The 20,050-nt window shown below is 41.3% G+C and overlaps 1 protein-coding gene across 2 annotated transcripts in view; it reads right to left on the bottom strand.

The window, feature by feature from the left end:
• LOC129107516 (kinase suppressor of Ras 1-like) overlaps positions 1-14,084 on the bottom strand; it is a 39,283-nt gene extending 25,199 nt beyond the window's left edge. The window contains exon 1 of one of the 2 annotated variants that reach the window (XM_054619054.1): positions 13,727-14,084. In XM_054619054.1, coding sequence (XP_054475029.1) covers positions 13,727-13,903 — 177 coding nt within the window. In that variant the 5' untranslated portion in view covers positions 13,904-14,084. Of the gene's footprint in view, positions 1-1,145; positions 1,222-13,726 lie in introns of those variants that run through there. The other variant, XM_054619125.1, reaches the window with a different exon arrangement.
• Positions 14,085-20,050: the final 5,966 nt, after the last annotated feature.

Genomic DNA, 20,050 nt, shown 5'->3' with positions numbered 1-20,050 from the left:
AATTTTTTGTGTACAGCTTACATTGCCACTTATTCGGTAGTTGCCATAGCAACAACAAAAAAATAGCGTACTGAAAAAAAACCAGTCTGATTGGGACCTGGGCCTGCAGCAGAGATGAGAAGCGGGCCACAACACCATATTCTTTTATTAGCAAACTTCTAATCTACCACAGACACTGACTCAAGTGACAGTCACATGATCACATTTGTCAAATTTCAGGCAGCTTCCTCCTAAAAAAAAAAAGCTATGCACTACTTTCTCACATATGCAGTAAAACTCCCCGACACCAGGAGACACACGCTGATGTGTGAAATTAAATTCCACTTCAACGCTCCACACAGCTCTCCCAAAGCTCAGTCCTGAAATGACCTAAGTGAGCGCTCTGGTGCAGAATGTAGGAACTGATGTTTCACTGAGAATGATACTCAAAGGGCAACACAGGGTCAGCAAGAGCTCCTCCTGTCAAGTAAGAATGAACAGGTGATCCTCCACAGTGTCATTGGTACTTATTTGGCAGCCTCCTATTCAATACTTTCATTTTGTTTTCTAGAAGTGAAGATGGTTTCCAGTTAATTCCCCGTCCATAAAAGATAAAAGGTTGGAGAAACAGACTGACGCATACCAATACCTGGGCATTGCCTGGGCATGCCTGAGCTGCCTGTGTTTACAGGTGACGAAATCCTGAGAGGAAAGGAAGGAGGACTGACACAAAGACAGGACACTGACTGAGTGGGAAAGAAAGTATTTGTTTTAACCCCATGGAGGTTTACCACACAGATACCAGACAGAACGTCTTCCTCTGAAACAAATCACTACATCTCATGCACATACAGATACACACAGAAACAAAGTAGGGAGGGATCAGAGTCCACACTAACAGGCATGTGGGTTTGGATATATGCCTCCACCTAACAGACACACGCAAATCTGTCCCCGGCTCACCACTGCCAACAGTGATCCAAACAGCTGAACAAACAGAACACACACACAAACTGGAAGCACCTGAAACAGCAGCAATTTTTCACAAATGTGCTTGGAGTCGTTCTCCAACGGCACTGCTGTCAAATAAGGAAATGAAGGAAACACCTTTTCTACCCCTTCATTCCGAGGTTACATACGCCGACAGGTCTGCTACTGTACATTACCATGTGGTTGGCCGTCTCTACTGGACATTAGAGCCCCTGCTCTCATAATCCAGGCCCTGTTATAGAATAATCCGTGAGGGCAGCGGGCTGCTGGGAAACACACTGACAGAGAGCCAACACGCCTTTCCTCTGCTGTTATCACACTCCCTGTTTTTCTCCTCCCTCAGTCTTACATTTCCCTCCCCCTCCCGCTGTCTTTCTCTCAGCCAGTCAGCCGGTCTGTCTTCCTGACATGCCAACACTGTGCATCAGTGACCGGCGGTGACCGACCGTGGAACACCGAACTCTCTCATGGAAAATCAGGGCCATTACGGTTTCATTTTAATTTAATTTGAATCACTTTTCCTTCCAATGGCTGGGTGTAAAGATTTGTTTAGGAGCTGGCCTCTAAATAAGTAAGGTAACCGACAGTGAGTGTTTATTCTGTTCATTTAAAAAAAATGATCTATTCCAGTTTCTTGTTTCTCATTATTGCTGTGCTTAGTTTTGAAACAGTTGCTGTAGTAACCCTCTTCACATTTCCGGAGTGTTTTTCAGTGCACATGTCTAATCAGTGCTGCACCCCACCCTACCTCACAAGAAATCCTCCACTTCCTCTTCAGGCCTTTTTTTCCCCACTTTATCATTCCTCTGCACTGTCTAAAGCAAGGCCATATAAGAATATGATGGTAATGAGAGGGCAAGCAGGGAGAGGACAGGGAGGGGGTGTGTAGTTGACAGGAAACAGATAATTTGAGCCAAAACTGGGGAGTGCAGCAGCAGATCTAACACACCTTGGGTGTACCTGTTGACAGAGGGTGGATTCAAACCCATAAAGACTCAGCCTAGGTTCATGCATGGGGCGCCCGCTCTACCAGGTGAGCTACCTTGGCATCTTGGGAATATGTTTTTCACACAGCCAGCAGCCCCCGCTTCAGAAAAGTGAAGACAAGGCTGAAGCGTCTTAAAGCTGCATTCTCTCTAATGTCCATCAGGGGGCGACTCCTCTGGTTGTATAGAAGTCTATGAGAAAAGGACTCTACTTCTCTCTTGATTTATTCCCTCAGTAAACATTGTAAACATGAGTTTATGGTCTCAATCTCTAGTTCCAAGTCTTCTTCAATACAGCATGACGTTCATTTAGTACATTATGGTCCATTTAGAGTCAAATAGACCATAGGGCAGGGTGTGCTTTAGGGTGGGGCTACACACTGATTGACAGGGCGTCACAGTGACTACGTCCACCTCTTAAATACAGGTTATGGTTCCACAGAACAAGCTAATTCTGACACTATTGTGTAGACCTGTAGTGCAAAATGTCACATTCTTTTTTGCCTGACAGCACTGTCTCAAACTTTCACTTAAGATGTCTGTTCAAGACTCTAAAGCTCTACATGCTTTGGTAAAAATGAACTGTAGTCAAATGCAGTGAATGCAAACAGAACGTACTAGTGACGGACTATGACACAGGAACATCAGGCAGACCTTAGGATAACCGGAAGAACATGAGGAAGAACAGCTTGCGTCTTCATCCGTCACCTAAAAGGCATGCTCTCACTCACTTAGCATCTACAACTATAGTCACAGTACCTAAAGCTAGACAGACATGGAGCTGGCTTCTCTTGCCCTGCTGTGGTCACTCTGACTGGTTGAAGAGAGTTCTCACTTGTGGCTAAGCAAAATAAAATATGTAGTCATATATAGTTAGTAGGGATGACCCCTAAGCGTTGGAGAAGCCCTCTGAATTGAATCTCAGTTTGCCAGATGGATCCCTGCACATTTACATCAGGACATCCCCCTGAACATTGAGCATGATTCAAAGCGGCAGCCACAGGTGGTCAGTCAAAGCCTTTTCCTACTGCGTCTCCTAAACCAACACAATCACCAGAAAGAACGTTGGCATTGTGCATTTCTTCACTTCATCTAATCCTGTCGATGCATAATGATGTAATCTCTCTCAATATCATGCTCAATTTTACTGTTAGTTTCCATTAAGCCCTGGTGTTAGTATCACTTCTTATATACTTTGTATTTTACTTTTTCTATTTTAGTTGAACTTAGTATTTGGTGAGGATACTCCATATGATCTTTTTCAGACCAATGATTATACTGGTTAGTTGCAGCCCTACATTGGTGCTACAGGGCCTCTCTGATGACTCTTTTCCTACTTCCTAGCACAGTCAACACAGCTGCAGATGAGAACATTTGCATTGTGATTAAGGTGAGCCAATAAGCAGCCACTGACACCATTTAGTGATACTGCTTGCTAAATAGCACATGTAAATCAGACTTACTAACATTATCAAGTGTATGAGCTGCAGCTTTAACATTGTGTGAAGAGACTTAAGAAGGCTGAAGCACTGCAAGATCAACATGTGCCCCAGGGCTTTTCATCTAATGTGTACCAATCAGTGAAGTCTATAATCAGTAAAAACACTCGGAGTACAGTGAGAGATCAAGCAGTATGCCATCAGTACGCTATACTCCAAAAGTGAACAACAAACTCTTAAACAGACAGTTTTTGGGGGAACTACGGTGGCGGACGCAAAAACATGAATGGCTAGTGTTTGGTTAGTCTGTTAGTCTGTATGAAGGGCTCATTCCATTCTAAACTAACAGAAACGCAATGATTCTAAGTTTCATTTGGTTATACACCAAAGAAAACACACATATATTATTATTATTAATATCATATCCCATTTCTGCTAATAGATCCCCCTAAATGCTGCCCACTGGACCTTTATTTAACTATTTTATTCGTGAAACATGAGCCAGTCTGATACAGCATTGGGAGCCTGTTGCACTCTCACACTCTTCTTCTGATCACGAAGATCACATCAAGTAAAGTCTGTGACAGTTCAGTGACATTGAAACAGGACATTTCTTGCTTCATATTTGTGTGCGATTCCCATTTACATTGCATCATGTGGGATGGAAGTAAATGATGGGAAACAGTCTAATCAACATTTATGCAGGGATTCATGTGACCTAACTCTGAGGAGTGATGCCTATTGGCCTACTGAGTTGCAGCTGTACGGTGTACGGCAGTAGGTTGTGCTGCCTTCACGTAAGGAAAATATTTTAGGGCAAAGCCACTGTCACTTGTTTCCACTTTTCCTCTGAAGGTTACGACTGGAACAAGCTGATGGAGGTGCAGAAGGGAACGCCAGCTCCCAGCACACACAAAGGCATTAATGCTCAATGCTGTTCGTTAGAGAACGGCAGAAGGCGAACAAACGGCATGTACTGTGAAGAAGCAAGAAGAAAAACGGCATAACCAGCAAAATGCCATAAACCGACCTCCACAATGTCGAGGACGAATTGTAATTATCTGTAAACTCATATCACATATTCATAGACTACTTTATTGCCTTTATGCAACCCCTGCAAAGAAAGAAGTCAAGAATGTATTGAATGCATTATAAAGAAACCAAGGTTGAATATCCAGTAAAAAGATTTGACTTGGCTGCAAAATATTTACCAAAAGTAGATTTTGAAGACCTCCTGGTTCTAAACCATCTACAAAATAATTGTCCGACTTTGGACAATCCTCAGACATGTTAATAGTGTTTTTATCAGTCAACTGTTTGAGACAGTCAGGTCTGAAAAGCTCTGTGTGCGCACACAGCATGTGCCTAGTTACAATAATTCAGAGGTGCAGGAACAAGCGCCCCAACCACAGGCACACACAACACGCATGGGGGATAATGGCGTTTTCTGGCCCACACACCATAAACTAAGCTTAAAATTGAGAAATCCTACAGAGTAGACAGCTTCAAAGTGTTTTTACTATTAATATTATTATTATTTATAATATATACAGTATTGTTTTTTCTGTTTACCTCAAGCACTTAAAGCCATTATAACAAAAAAATATCCTATCCCAAGACCGAGCCACATAGTGTGAAGATATGGAAGCACTTTCACAACTTTCCTACTTCTCACAATGCAAAAGACTTGTGAGAACAGATAAGTAACCATTTCTTCAGAACCTTCTGCTTTCAAATACCGTGTCTGCTGAGTGCAATACGAAGATTACCAGCGATTGATCACACCCGTACGCAGTCAAAGAGTGTTTGTGTCAATAAGATCATGCCTTTGGTGGTTTTACTGTTTTGGCAAGATCAAGAAGCCAAAGTGAAACCTTTAAGCAGTGAGACTAAGAAACATTTCTCAGTACTTTGACTTGGTAGTGAAAGAAGGTGCTGAATCGGTGCAGGCGCCCTCGGAGGAACAGAGATGGGGTCAAGTTGTAGTCACATAGAGATCCATCAGCATCAGACAAGTCAAGAGGTTTGTAAATTTGACACTAATGATTCCTCTGTCTAAATGCCCCAACAGAATTCCTTTTTTCAGGCCATGATTGTATTCCTTGTTGCAAAGGCAATACGGATTCAAATGATGCATTCAGTATAATATATGAATAAAATGAAATATTGTATTAATATTATTTAATTCCTTGAAAGCAAAAATGATTAAAACAGTGAACTGATTATCAAAATTATTTCTGATTATTTTTTGGTTGAGGGTGAGCACATCCTTGTATCTCTAAATGGATGACATGAATAGAAGCAAAGGGATCTTGGTGCCAGTAGAAAACACTGTGCAGCAGAGGAGAGACTTCTGCAGAACAGCTTCCAGCTGGCTGCTCTCTTTATCTCTGCCTCTTCATGCATTTCACTGAACTGTTGAAGTCATGTTAATATTGTGGCAACACGTCTGATCCCAGCTCTGCCCCCTAGGGGCATTGCTACTCTCTTCCACAGTAATACGTGACAGGAACGCACATGCAAAATGTGATCCAGGTACATACTGATAATTATATGAAAAAACATGAATGTTATAGTATATATTCATATTGTACAGAAAATATCCTAAATGGAACCTTGACGCTACAAAATACTGTTCATGCAACGTTCAAGTGGTAATGATTGCTAGATAACTATTTCTGTCACGTTCGACATGAACAACCGAGAGCAACACTAGAAAAGTCTTCCGGGAGAAAGTGGCCAAAAGTCATGGCGTGTTTGGTTAGTCTGTTAGTCTGTATGAAGGGCTCATTCTAAGCTAAACAGAAATGCAACGATTCTAAGTATCATAAATATCCCAATATGTGAGGATTGACATCATTGGGTCCCACCACAAGCAGTACATATATATATATTTATTCATTTGATTGTTATAAACTGAGACTCAGTCACACACATTTGTAGACGCTGACAAATAAAGTCTACACAGACTTGGTCTACAGAAACCAACAGCAACCAGTGTCACCTATTATAAACTTATTTTGCTCAGTGACCAAACATTCCTGCAGAGTGACTAACAGTGTGAAGAGAGCCACAGTTCACAGAATGACTTCTGTTGCTGGTCAGGACACAGACGGCTGCCAGGGACTAGGACACACTTCACTGGCTCCAAAATGGATCAGGGAAGCTGACACCACTGACACATAAACTATACTGCTGTTCACTTTACTAAGATCTGAGTGCACCAAACTAAGAACAATAATTTGAACGGCCATTGTGTAGGATTTGGCAGCATCTAATGGTGAGGTTGCATATTGCAACCAAATGAAACTTCTCCCGTGTGCCAAGCATGTAGGAGATTTATGGTGGAGGGCGCAAAAATGCAAATGGCCCTACCTAGAGCCAGTGTTTGGTTAGTCTCAGTGGTGGAATGAACTCCCCACCGACGTCAGGACAGCAGAGTCGCTGCCCATCTTTAGGCGCAGGCTGAAAACTCACCTCTTCAAGAAGTACTACCCTGAGCCTTCCTCGTAGCACTTATTGCACTCGTATTAGTTGTTGCACTTATTGTATTCGTATCAGTTCGCTGCACTTATTGAATTTGTATTTGTTTACTGCACTTATCCTATTCGTAGTAGTTTGTAGCACTTACTATATTCGGATTAGTCTGTTGCAATTATTGTTTTCGTAGTAATTTGCCTCTGCACTATACTTTTGCTCTGGCTTATGCTTTAGATGCTTGTTTAAGAAAGGAGATGCACTTATGACTTCTGGTGACTAGTAGTTCTCTTGAATACCTATGTTGAATACACTTCCTGTAAGTCGCTTTGGATAAAAGCGTCTGCTAAATGACTGTAATGTAATGTAATGTAATGTAATGTCTGTTCCGGACTACTGTAGAAAACATGGCAGTGGGACATAGTGGACTCTGAGAAGATGATCCGCTCCCTATGTAGAGTCTTAGCATTCCAAGTTAACAAACAAAACGATGCTTAGCTTCAGGTAATCATTCACTGTTTAAAACATGCCTAGTAATATCATGCCCCATTCCTGCCAATATAAAGTGCTAAATGCTGCACACTGGACCTTTAATGCTGTATAATAACCTTGGATATGTCAAACCAGCTTTACTAGAAAGGGGACAGCATTGGGTTGAGTTCAGTGGTGGAAAGAAACTCACACCACACAGGAGGCGTAGCATGAGCAACACGCAAGCTGCAGGCCTGTGTCTAAACAGGATGCATTCAGGCCCAGTACTAGTTCAGACCCGTTCTAGCATTGATCAGAGTCCAACACACAATCAATGTAGTCAAGAAGAATATAGACTTGAAGCATAAAATAGGCTTCAAGTCGCGTTTACGCACGTGTAACACAAGTAAAACACGAGCCGTTACTCAGCCTGTGTGGACAGCTGGGTTTTATAAAACACAAGTGAATCTTTTCTGGCAGATGAGACGGGACAGTGGAAAACAAGCATTGTCCTTCAGACCCAGTGTCCATTGTAATCATCAAATCATTATTAGTTTCAGCCAATGAAAATGCACAGTGTAACATTTTGACTTTGGCCTAGTAGCTATGTATACTCTAAATAAGCAATACATGTCAGGTTTTTACATGACATGAGTAGGCATGATATGGCCTGCAGACCCCACTCTCTTAAGCCTCTTACTGTTTAATAACAGTACCCATCCAAATAGACTGGTGGGGCCAAGCACCAACCTGGGGTACCACTGTCTTTGGGGTATTTGCATTTTACTGCACTGTATCTGACAACCAAACAGTAGTTTGGCCACAATCTTCTATCACGATACGAGTAATTTCATATTTTGCTATATCACGATATAGCATGTTTTCTGGCAGTTCATAAATAGTCTACAAGAAATAACCATATGGTAAAGCCTATACATTTCCAGCTATACACTGTCTGTTTACATGTATGCACACATATACAGAACATATTAAGACAATAGTTTGACTTAACGGACTTTGATCATATTTCTTTTGAGAAATTTGAGTTAGTGTTATGGATGGTAAGTGGATGTGCTTGATATAGACAACATAGTTGTATATCATGATATCTTGACATATGAGTACGTCAAGAAAAGATTCCATTGAAAGACCATAAATTATTATATTGAATTATCGCCCACTCTAATTTCATATCCAAACCATATGACCATTTCATAAATTATACATTAAACCAACCAACAGTATAAAACACAGTTTTAATTATTTACACATCAACAAGCCACAATATTAAAATGCTGCTTGCACAATCAATAAATCAATAATATTGATCCAGGATAATAATAAAGACTACGGCACAGTAAGAAGTACTTTTACTTTTGATACTTAAATATATTTTGCCAACTAGGGATTTCACGAGAAACAATGCTTTGGTACCAAGTCATTGACAAAATTCAGAAAAGGTGATGGTAATCATTTTTCTACAGTGACCCTTGTACCAGGGAAGACACATTTGAACGCAGTATACGCACTATCAGCTTCAAGGGGACACACCCTATATCTTCCCCGATGGTTAACACAGTGCATATGCTGTATTTATTTATTACTAATCTGGGACAGTGCATGTGGAGAAACATTATTAAATATTATATGTACTGGACTTGGCCAAAGCCCAGGTTTTCATTTGTTGTCAATGACTAGATGTTCCATCGGCTGAGGCCCTCTAACAAAATGGCATGTCACTCAGAAGCCTTTAACACATGCAGCATGTGTCTTATTCATGCAAAACAACCATCACGCTGAACTAGTGGTGCCACTAAACAATACCACTATGGTGGACACGTGCCATTACAGCATAGAAGAAGCCAAGTGCACCGACACATAGAGGTTTACAAGGTGACAACCGAAGAGAGCAACTGAATTTAAATGATCATCCTTTTTAAATGGGAACTACATTACCAGTATATGGTGTATTTAACAAAAAGGGACACACACACAGTCAACGGGACAACACACTCCCCTCTCTGTGACTTAAGATTTCAAGCCCTCTTATGGGCAAAAGTACGCAAATACAACCACATTAAGTCCAATTCAATGCTGACTTACAGTCAGGTCTTACCTCAGCGTGCTACATGTGATCCTGTGTGGTTGGTTAAAGCCTAGCTGTCAGCCTGAGCGTCTCTCTGCTGCTCTGAGCCCACCTGTCGCTTCCTCTCCTCAACACAGTGTCAAGAGAAAACTGAGGCAGAGCTCCAACCCCGCCTCCAGTGTTTTCATTCACTATTGTTTACAAGGCGCTTTCAAGTCTGCCGAGTTGTGTGTAAGTGTGTGTATGTGCATGTGCCTGCGTGTAGATCAGACATGTGTATGCTCTGGTGTGTGTTGGTATGTACAGAGGCTGGTTTGGGTGTGTATAAATAGCACACAGGGGAGGGACAGAGGCTTGCAGAGCAGCTGACTCAACACATTCTAGTTTGGGTGAGTGCTCATCACAAAAAGCAGTATGGCTGGTGCTATTCAAAACACTGCAGGACTCTGTCAAAGCAACACTCTGCAGCACAGAACTGCCAGACCTCACTAGTAAGGATTACTCCGTACTAGTGGTAGTAATTCGAATGATGCATTGAAATTGCAACTTTGTGGCATTAAAACATCATCTAAAAAGCTTTCAAACTGTCAATACTGCTGGATACCACTAGGACTCAGTTCTCAATCAAATTGTTTCCTATTGTGGAAAGTGACATCAATCTGGTTTGGAGTATGGACAGCATTCAAACTGAAAAACTTGCAAAAACTATTATAGTCAAAAAAAAAAATTGTTAAAGATTTTTGGGCCCAACAAGCAAAAAGCCCAAAGCCCTGATATGATTTCACCTTAGGAAGGCTTGGGCAGTGCTACGATATACCAGGTTATTGGTAATACCGATGGTATGGTTTCCAATACTGTCATAAATACACACACACTGCTTTATATGATGCTGTATTGATGTTGTCTATTGTGGTGCAAAGCACGCACCACCAGAGGTCTGTCTGTACTGAGCTCATAAAGATGGCCACTGAGTCTTTTGGGTTTTAGTCTCACTGTTCATAGCAACATTACTTTTATTCAACTGCCAGTCTGCCACCACCACCTGCACATCATCTGCGTTCAGCCCACAGATGTGTCTGTACCGTCGGTACCCGCGTGATCGTGACGTTACGGAGTGTGCAGTCCAAAGAGAGAGATCATGGGTGGCAGTGAGTATGATGACATCAGTAACGTTATAGCTGTGAACGTAACAGTGCAGTGTGTACAGTTTAGAATATTTGTCGTGAATAAAACTACAACTCATCAGCACTCAAACTAAGCTCCAGTGCCTGGCTGATCTGTGAGGGGAAAGGAAGCGCATAGAAAGCACACTCCACAAAAGAAAGTTGTTGGAATATTTAACTTATTTCATTTTAAGTTCATTTTTCCTTTTTACTATGTTGCAGTTTTCCCAAATAAAATTGTTTACATTCATCATATTTCAAGCATTCTGACTTATTCATATATTGTACAATTTTGTTGGGCCAAGGAAACCCAATGGTAATTTAAGTTTCAGTTTTTCCACAAACATCGACATTTGAAATTAGTTCGTTTTTTCCGTACTACACATTCTGTTTCATAGGTTTGTTCGGATGTTACTGCTGTTTCCATGTTGTGTCGGCCATTGATGGTACCCATGAGGAGCGCTCCACCCAGGTCAGAGGGAACTGTCTTCTTTCTTCCATGGGTGAATAAGGGGACCACAGTGCATGATACCTGCTCTTCCTCTGCCTCCACTTCACTGGTGGGGCCCCAACATTCCACCTCAGCGGCTTATAAGGAATTCATATCACACCGGTTAGCTTGCTGCCGTAGCCGCTCGGCTCAGTGCACCACTCGGGCCGGGGCATGCGCTAGCGAGCATCAACATTCATCCAGGTCCTGGATGAGTTGGCACAGCTGCACGGCCTCCTCAGCTTCTCCTGGCCCTGTCCTGATGTGGACTATGCTGTCTCTTTTGACTTCGCCTCTGACCATTCCTCCACATAGGCGGCAACAAACAGCCGCCTACAGACTTGTCGCACGCTGGCGTTTAAACAATGCATGGTTTCAAACACATTTCTGTGGGAAGGACTCGACCAGACATTTTTGGGTTCTCAGCTGAGATGGACGGCATAGCTTTGCAACACGTGTCTTTCAGTGTAATTAAAGGCAAGTGTTCTTAAGGATTCTGTTATTCTACAGTTTTGTTGTTTGTATTTTTATTCTTTTATTGAATAAGAAGCATTTTCTAAAAGGTTTGGTGTGTTTTGTGAATGTTTGCAATCCCGAGGGGTAAAAAAAACAAACAATACCACATAACGAGTTGGTCAAATATTTGAGTCCAGCCCTAATGCCATGTTTATTGTTCCTGCACCATTTCTTACAATTTCGTCCAAAATCAAGTCTGCAACATTTGACATTAACATTATCTATGGCTTTCAATAATGACTTCATAAAGATAGACATGTCTATGGGTGGGGTAGTTTAAGAGGTCAATAAAAGGACAGGAAACAGTAAAAGAGAACTGTCAAAGCTATGTAGCATGTTAGTTCATCATCGGTCTTTCATCTCATTTGAATTTCTTGACAAACAGGACCTGCTCAGAATGCGTGGAAGCAAACCACCGCTAAATGTAGCCTCCTGCCAGAGACATGGACACAACTAGGGCCCAGTGCCCAGCTACCACACACCGTTGTGATACTTCACATGCATCAAGCCCAAAATCTGTTTTTCAATAATTGACACTGCTGCTGCCTTTTGGAAAACATAAAAAATTAAAATATTAAAATAATACCACCACCCTGGTACAGACTGAAAGAAAGTCTTACAACTGAGCCAAACAAACCAGACAGTACACTATAAGAGCAACGTATGGACTTACCAATGACAAACATCATGAAATGTCTTTGAACAGCGTCACATGTACAGGTTGTCACTTATTTTCCATTGGTTAATATTCTCAAGAGGATGGGTCTTATGTAATAAAAGCCCAACTCTGCTCCTAAGAATGATGTTAATATTGTACTAAATGGTTTTCCCAATCACATAGTAGTGACAATCTGCATGGAATGTGTTCAGAAGGGACTTTACAGGGGGAAAGGCTTTCATTTATCCATCGCACCAGATTGATTAAGTAGAAGAAGAAGAAGCCTACTTGTTAACCTTTTTTGCAATTGAGGTGGCTAAGTTCAACAAAAGTTTAATAGTCTTGCTTTGGGCCTTTTAGGTCGTTCAATCTTCTATCTTCGGGCACAATAATACGCAGTAATAAGACTAGAACATATTGGCTTACACAATAGCACTTATCCTGAAGCAATCCACCTCCTAAATGCCTCTCCGAGTGTCGAGCACTTGCACTTTAACTTGTCATTTTAAGGGCATGAGCGATCTGGTTGAACTATTGCATACTTTGGTTATTGTGTGTATTTGTTGTGGGATTACATGCTTTCACTGCTAATCAACTGCAATTTATATGGCAGTTAAGTATTGAATCTTGAATCAGGCTCCTCAGTATAGATTTCCCACTCATGCACATTTTGGACTTGTTTCATGGGCCGTGCTAGATACTTGGGTATACTGTGTTGGGGGGAGTGTTTTTACGTTGCAAATCATTTTGGTGATATGCATGCAAGTGAGAAATAGGTCTTTGAATGGCTGCAACACAGAAGACTTCTAAACCATGTCGTTGTAGGAGAACCATGCATTAGGCCTACCGATGACATTAACCATGGCTGCGCTCTATCCAAGCGTCCCAACTGAGCCAGCAGCATGCACAATACCAGCACCCTGAAAGTGAAGCAGTGAAATGGAAACCAGCCATTATTCATTGCATTAATTAGCCTACATGTGTGCTGTTCCTGCCGTAACAGCTCCACATGTGTTCTGTGTGAAAAGGCCTATAGATTTGTGACACATGTGTTAGCTAACAGCACAAAGATTCACCTCAAACTTTCCCTTTTCAGCCAGATGGAACTACATTCTAAACTTGCTATTTAATATTTAACGTTGCAAATAGTTACCACTCATAGCAACGCATAGACTTTTTCACTTTTTTTCCAATCACTATTTTTAGTAGCAAGACAGTGAACGTGTGGTAAGGTCACAGGGTCGGATGGGTGACGGAATAAAGCGTAGCACCTGTTTCAGTTATCTGTTCGTGACCCTGGAAGAAGCAAGAAGCCGGCCCGCCGTGCACACAGGGCAGTAAGGCCCGCCGTGCACACAGGGCAGTAAGGCCCGCCGTGCACACAGGGCAGTAAGGCCTGCACAGAAGTCGTTAGGAGGCTCGCGCAGCAGACTAGGAGCACGAGCAGTGCATTTCCTCTAGCGCAAGTTACCTCCGAAGTGCGGATCTCCCTCTGTGTGGCGCATGCGGTCCTGTGAGCCCGCAGACTGGAGATGGAGGTGTCCACCAGGTCCAGGATCAGTTGACACGGCTGCAGAGCGTCCTCAGCGTCTCCTGGCCCGGTGCTGCTGTGGACCATGCTGTCTGCTCTGCCCGCTCCTCTGTCCATTCCTCCACACGCGCGGCGTGGCGTCACGCAAACAGCGAGCTGAAGACGTGTCGCTGGCGCTTAAACAATGCATCTCCGAAACACGTTTCCGCATTTGGACCTGAGCACAGTTACTGCAAGTCTCCTACACCAAGCTAGCCTCAGTGAGAACCAGACCCTCACTAACACGTCCGGGTAAAGCCTTCACATTAAACCCAAGACGTGAACGTTGCATGAGGGAACTTTTAAGGGTAGAACTTAAAACTTCACTGTAACAAAGAATACCTATGTGTTATTACCATCAATGAAGCTGAACATGAACTGGTTTCTCCCAAAGCCAGAAATAAAACAGAGAAGAAGTCTCCAACTGGTGATGTCATCAGATGGAATGTGTGGATGTGCTCCATAGATAATGCATGGGAAACCAGTGAGCTTTATTGGATTCCAGTCTTTTTAGTAATGATTCCCTGGTGCTCTCAGGCTCATCTTTCCCAGCTCATTGTCTACAGAGCACGTTACAAACTTTAAACTTGATGACATCACACATGTGAGGTTTAGCACTCTAGTTTTCGGATTTGGTAGAGAGGTGTTCATGTAACTAATATCTTTGATCATAGAATCATAGATCACATGAATAACATTTATGAAAATGGGCATAGCTCCCCTTTTAGAGCAAATTTGAAGACAAAGTGCTTTACAGAGAGATGAAAAGGCTACATTTACAATTTGGCTACAGAGTAACCAATATCTAAACCTGACAACTTTATCTTACAAACTTTCATTTTAACCTCTCTGACCTGGTGTTTATCTGCAGGACTACTTTTCCTCATCATACAGGCAGGCTAAGACCAATGTGGCCTTTATTGTACTGTATGGTGTGAGCTACACAACATTCTAATATATTATATAGTTTGAAATTAATGTTTGTTTCTATCATTGTCTTGTATTGTTTTGTAATGCATGTGTATTACAAGCCTAGACGTTTTCAGCATATGTTGACTGGGTGCAAAATAAGCTATTGTGAACTGTTTCATTAAACAACATAACATGTTTTTACGTTGTAAATCATTTTGGTGATGTGCATGCAAGTGAGAAATAGGTATTTGAGCGGCTGCAACTCAGAAGACTTTTAACCATGTCAAATGGGTTACAAAAATACTGCTCGGCCTACTTTTTAGAGGAACTAGTGAAGAGTTAGAACACACTGCCATCTGCTGCCAGAGTTGGTCAGTGAAGAGGTGAAATGGCTCATTGGTGTACCACAGTGTCAGTCAGCCAGTGTACCGGGTCAAACAACTCTCACAAGTGAATCAGAAATCTCAAGTTTCTCCTGTCTCTCTGTGGAGGGAGAACAACAACACAGATGCATTTCACCACAGTGGTTCAGTGAAGTATCACATGAGCCTTACTCACCAACCGTTCTTCTTCCAAAAACCATTCACAGATGTTTTTCATATTTGGGATTGTTCCCAAGAATTTATGCACACTCAAGAGCACACTTAGGTGTTTTGAGTGCTGACATGTTTGTGCAAAATAATTGGTTATTGCATTTTCTTCAATTCTACAGATGTTATGTATAATTATAATTTACTAATATAATTTAATCATCGCTGATAATCATAAGTCAAGGCTTATTGTGATCATGCTAACAGTTATTAGCTGCCTATATGGATCAAAAAGCTTGGGACAGAATCATTCCTATACAAATACTGTTTAAATGATTGCTTATAGTCATCAAGTAGTCCACATACAGGGTTTATTTTTGGTCTTTTCATACATGACAACATATGGAAATATATTTATTTTTTACAAGAGGCAATGATTACCTAGAGTTTGTTTTCCGGCTGTTGAAAACTTAGAAATGCAGTGAAACCATCGCCATAACTACAGAAAGCTATATTTCATACCCCACTGTACTCTATTATATTGTATTTTAATTATACACAATCTAATATTTGACGATTTAAAGAGTGTTTGAAACAGTCAATAAGATCGAGTAAATATTGAAGCTATATAATAAATATACAAATGCCACTTAGGTGTATAATCTGCATGATAAATAAAGGAAAGTTTCCACTGTATAAACATTAAACTTACAATACATTACATTACAATCTGATACTTGTATTATTGTTCTGATAAACATGCTGAAAACGCAGCTCAGAGTCCTCTCCAGCTGCATTGATTGGATCACAGCAGGCCATTTTTCTTAAATGTTCAGTCTATGTCTATCCCTCTTTATTGTAGAGCAGATGTTTTGTTTTTATTGTTATTATTATTATTATTATTATCATCATTATTATTATTAGTTCAATAATGCAAGATCATTATTCTGATACAGTCAACATTTTGGATGGACATTAGTTTTTGAGACTGTTGACCGAAGATTCTTATCCATTTTACACTCAAACCTGACTGTTCTTAACCAAACTAAATACATTCAAACAAAAAAAAGGATTTCATATATTTTATCCACAAGGGCTAGTGTACATACCTGGCAGTAGAGGCTTAAAAACAACAGTTAGACCATAATGTAGGGAGATACAATTTACATCAAATGCTATTGAACAGCTGAATGATTTAATAAATATCACATTTCGTCATTGTTTTTAAATACTCAGAGTGTTTGGAGTCAGTTCGATCGGACAGTCAGTTCAGCTGCTATTAAGTCACAGCAGGTCACTCTTCCCTTATGACACTTTGGATCATGGAAGTATGATCATTTAATATCATTCTTTTTACATTATAATAAACATGATAATAATAATAAAAATGATAAAGATAAACACCACTGTATACCCACAACATATAAGTTAAACAATAAAAGAACACTCAGAAACACTGCACTGAGGGAGATATTAGGGAAATACATGTGTATCTTTTAGGTTGTTGGAACGGGCCTCATTGATAGCACCCTGTGCTACAACACTGGATACTCTAACAAAAAATACCACCTTAAATCTGTCTAAATGATCAGATACAATGACCCTATCCTTGTGTCCATGGCCCTCAGTAGAATCCTTTATTCATCAAGTATATATTCCCTCCCCGTTCTGTGTAGGGTAGCTGAGGATTGTGGGTACATGCTGGTAGTTGTGAACTTCCTTCTCTGCTTTGCCTTTAGGAATAATTCTGGAGGTGTGGCTCCATTAGGCGTCATGATTCCAGGCCCTGCATGCCAAACAACACACGTGGGTCACTTGTTGTGATTCATGAGTCACTAGGGCAAAGGACAGCGCCCTCTACTGTGCCTGCAGCAGGTCCAACCCCACCCCTTCTTCACGCAGACCAGAACTTTAAACATGTCTTGGGCTCTGTTAAGGTGCTGGCTGGTAGCCCTGAAGAGGAGAGTGAGGTAAACGCCAACACAAAGACATTCAGCAGCATGAGGGTTAATCATTTCTGTGTGCAGTGGAAGAAGAATCAAACTTTCCCACAAGCATGAAAACTGTGTAAACTACTCTGGAATCTTCCACTTCATTTATTATGGAGGAATCTTGAGCATCTTGTTATCGGTCCAACAGAGCGTGGAATCTTCTCGTAGCATGAGCAGCCACGTACACTGAGGATTCCTGCAGGTTCTGTTGGGACAACGCCCTCCCTCTGTTGTTTTTCTGCAGCTGTGCTTCATCTCAGTCACAGGCTGTCAAGATGAAGGAGTGCCAGGGATGTGGACTAACTACTGAACTATTTGCCCTGCTTTTGTTCTACCTGCGCAGGTTTCATAGTGTTGTTTGTGTGAAGAGAGCTGCTCTGCGTGGCTCCAACCACGTACGCACACACAACCCTGTACTTTTATCTTGGCGGAGACACTCATTGACATAATTAAGCCTTAAAACCAAGTGTGAACACTTAGCAAGCCATTAAAAGTGTGTTCCCAAAGTGAGGACTGGCCAAAAGGTCCTCTCAATTATGTCAAGGAGGGTCTCGGAGTGTCTCCCATGTATGTCCTCCCTCTGAAGGTCTAAAAGGTAAATTTGTCCTCACAAAGCTAGCTGAATAAGTTCACACAGAAAAACACAGGCATGTCCTCTGTTTGCCTCAAACTTGGGAGAAAAGTTATGCAAACTGTAAAATGACTTGTTTTGTACATCAGAGACTGAGCTCACTAATAATAAGTCTGATGTGTAGATGTGAGAGAGGGACCAGCACTTCTCCATTCTGTGTGCAATCTGACACGTAACACATTCCTCCACAGACGCTCCCTCTGATCCATGTGGCATTAATAAAGGCATGCCATCGTTCTGCTTCTGGGAATATCATTTGTCAAGTAAAATAATTAAAGGGATAAGATCGGACAAACTAATTGGAATTAAAAATAAATGAAGAATGAAGCCTGAAGTTTGTTTGCTGACTGCTCCACCCTCCTGTCCTCAATTCAATTCAATTCAATTCAGTTTATTTTGTATAGCCCAGAATCACAAATTACAAATTTGCCTCAGAGGGCTTTACAATCTGTGCACATGCACATGTGACATCCTCTGTCCTTCCCTCATGAGCCCATTGGAACCAATGACTCACTTCCAAGTTTACTGAAGTCTCTCTTTCACTGAGTCTCAGATCCTCATGAAGCCACATGATGATGAATACATATCCTGTCTGTAAACCACATCCTGTGTTATCCAAAACAAAAAAACAAAAAGGTAGAACTTGTGTTTTATGTTTCGGTCTTTTTGCACCAGCAAGTTTTAGTAGCTGGTGTATTAAATGTGGAGAACTCAGTTAATGAAAAGTTACTGTACACAGACAGAAGCTGAGCTCTCTGACATTATCACTCTTCAGTATGTGTCCTCCTCCCTTATCCCCAGGTCAATAATAAACCCGATCACAGCTCATGCGCTCAGAGTACACAGCGCTGTGTGTGGGTGTGTCTTAGATGCTGGTAGATTTCCATTCAGCTGATGGGAGGGTCCCTGAAGGCCTAAAGTACTTTACCATTTCCTGATGTCATAGTTTTAAAATGTTTGTGTCCTCACCAGTCCTTGTCACATTGTACATCTTTGTGGCATTTCCATTGAACAATCGATACTGGTTTCTATATTCAAAAGGATTTAAATTATAAAATTGTGCTGTCTCTATCTTTTCTCATTTAATTTATTGATGCACAAATTCATTTTTGCAACTCTCTACATGAATAAGAAAGGGAGCAGCCAATGTCTCTCTTCTTATCTGAAGGGACTCTGGACAAGACGCACAGACTGATAATCACTACAATACAATGTGCTGAATTTACCTCAATATAAATCATGAAAAATATCACAAGTGTGAGCTCCAGAAGAATCTATGAAAGGAGCTATCAAGTTGTTTTGGAAGCTCATTGTGGAACAACACTTAACTAAGAGTTGCTTGTTCTGTCATTTGAATCCCATCAGTACATACTGGGTTTGCGATGAGCAACCTGTATTGCCTCCCTGACAAAAGGAGCTGGAGGAGGCGATGAGCAGGATGTTAAGTGGTCCGAGATGATCTTCTTCTTAACCATCCTGTGAGTATGTTAAGTAAACTGGGGGAGACGTCGCATATGATTTTGGATGCCTTCTTAACAGAGCAAGATGCTGTTTGATCCGGTATGTGTTAAGCTGTCTTAGAAAGTACAGTTGTTGATGAGCTCTCGCAATGATGTGTCCAGTGTTAGTTTTCCACTAACACTGGTGGGTGTTTTTAAAAAAAAGTCAGCAAGGGGGAGGGGGGTCTTAATATTATTGGAGATCAGCCTTCAAACGGTTGTATCATCTGCCTATTTAAATGTTTTCACAGAACTGTTCTCGGACTTAAAGTGGGTAGTGTACAGTGAGAATAACCAGGGGCAGAGAACACAGCCCTGAGGAGCTCCTGTGCTGAGGTTAGGGTTCACCCTCTGAGGTGGACTTGAATTACATTACTCGCGTTACTGCAGTAAAATACTTAAGTACATTTTCTTTGGAGTAATGTACTTGATTACATTTTACAGGCACAAAAGAAAAAAAAATCTCACTGAAACAAAAAAAAACGTTTTAGTCTGTTCCACAGGAAGCTCCAAATCCAGTGTGTTCACTAAACACTAGTGTGTTTGAGGATATCAGTGCATTCTCAACAGATATTGAGAGCACATTTTTCATATGTCAACAGAAATTTACTAGATTATAGGTCAACAAACGTCTCTCATTCATTTCCTCCCCTTTCGTTGTT

Source organism: Anoplopoma fimbria, chromosome 1, assembly GCF_027596085.1.
Source record: "Anoplopoma fimbria isolate UVic2021 breed Golden Eagle Sablefish chromosome 1, Afim_UVic_2022, whole genome shotgun sequence".
Lineage (NCBI taxonomy): Eukaryota > Metazoa > Chordata > Actinopteri > Perciformes > Anoplopomatidae > Anoplopoma > Anoplopoma fimbria.
The sequence above is the reverse complement of the archived record's forward strand: the minus strand, read 5'-3'. Positions and strand labels throughout refer to the sequence as shown.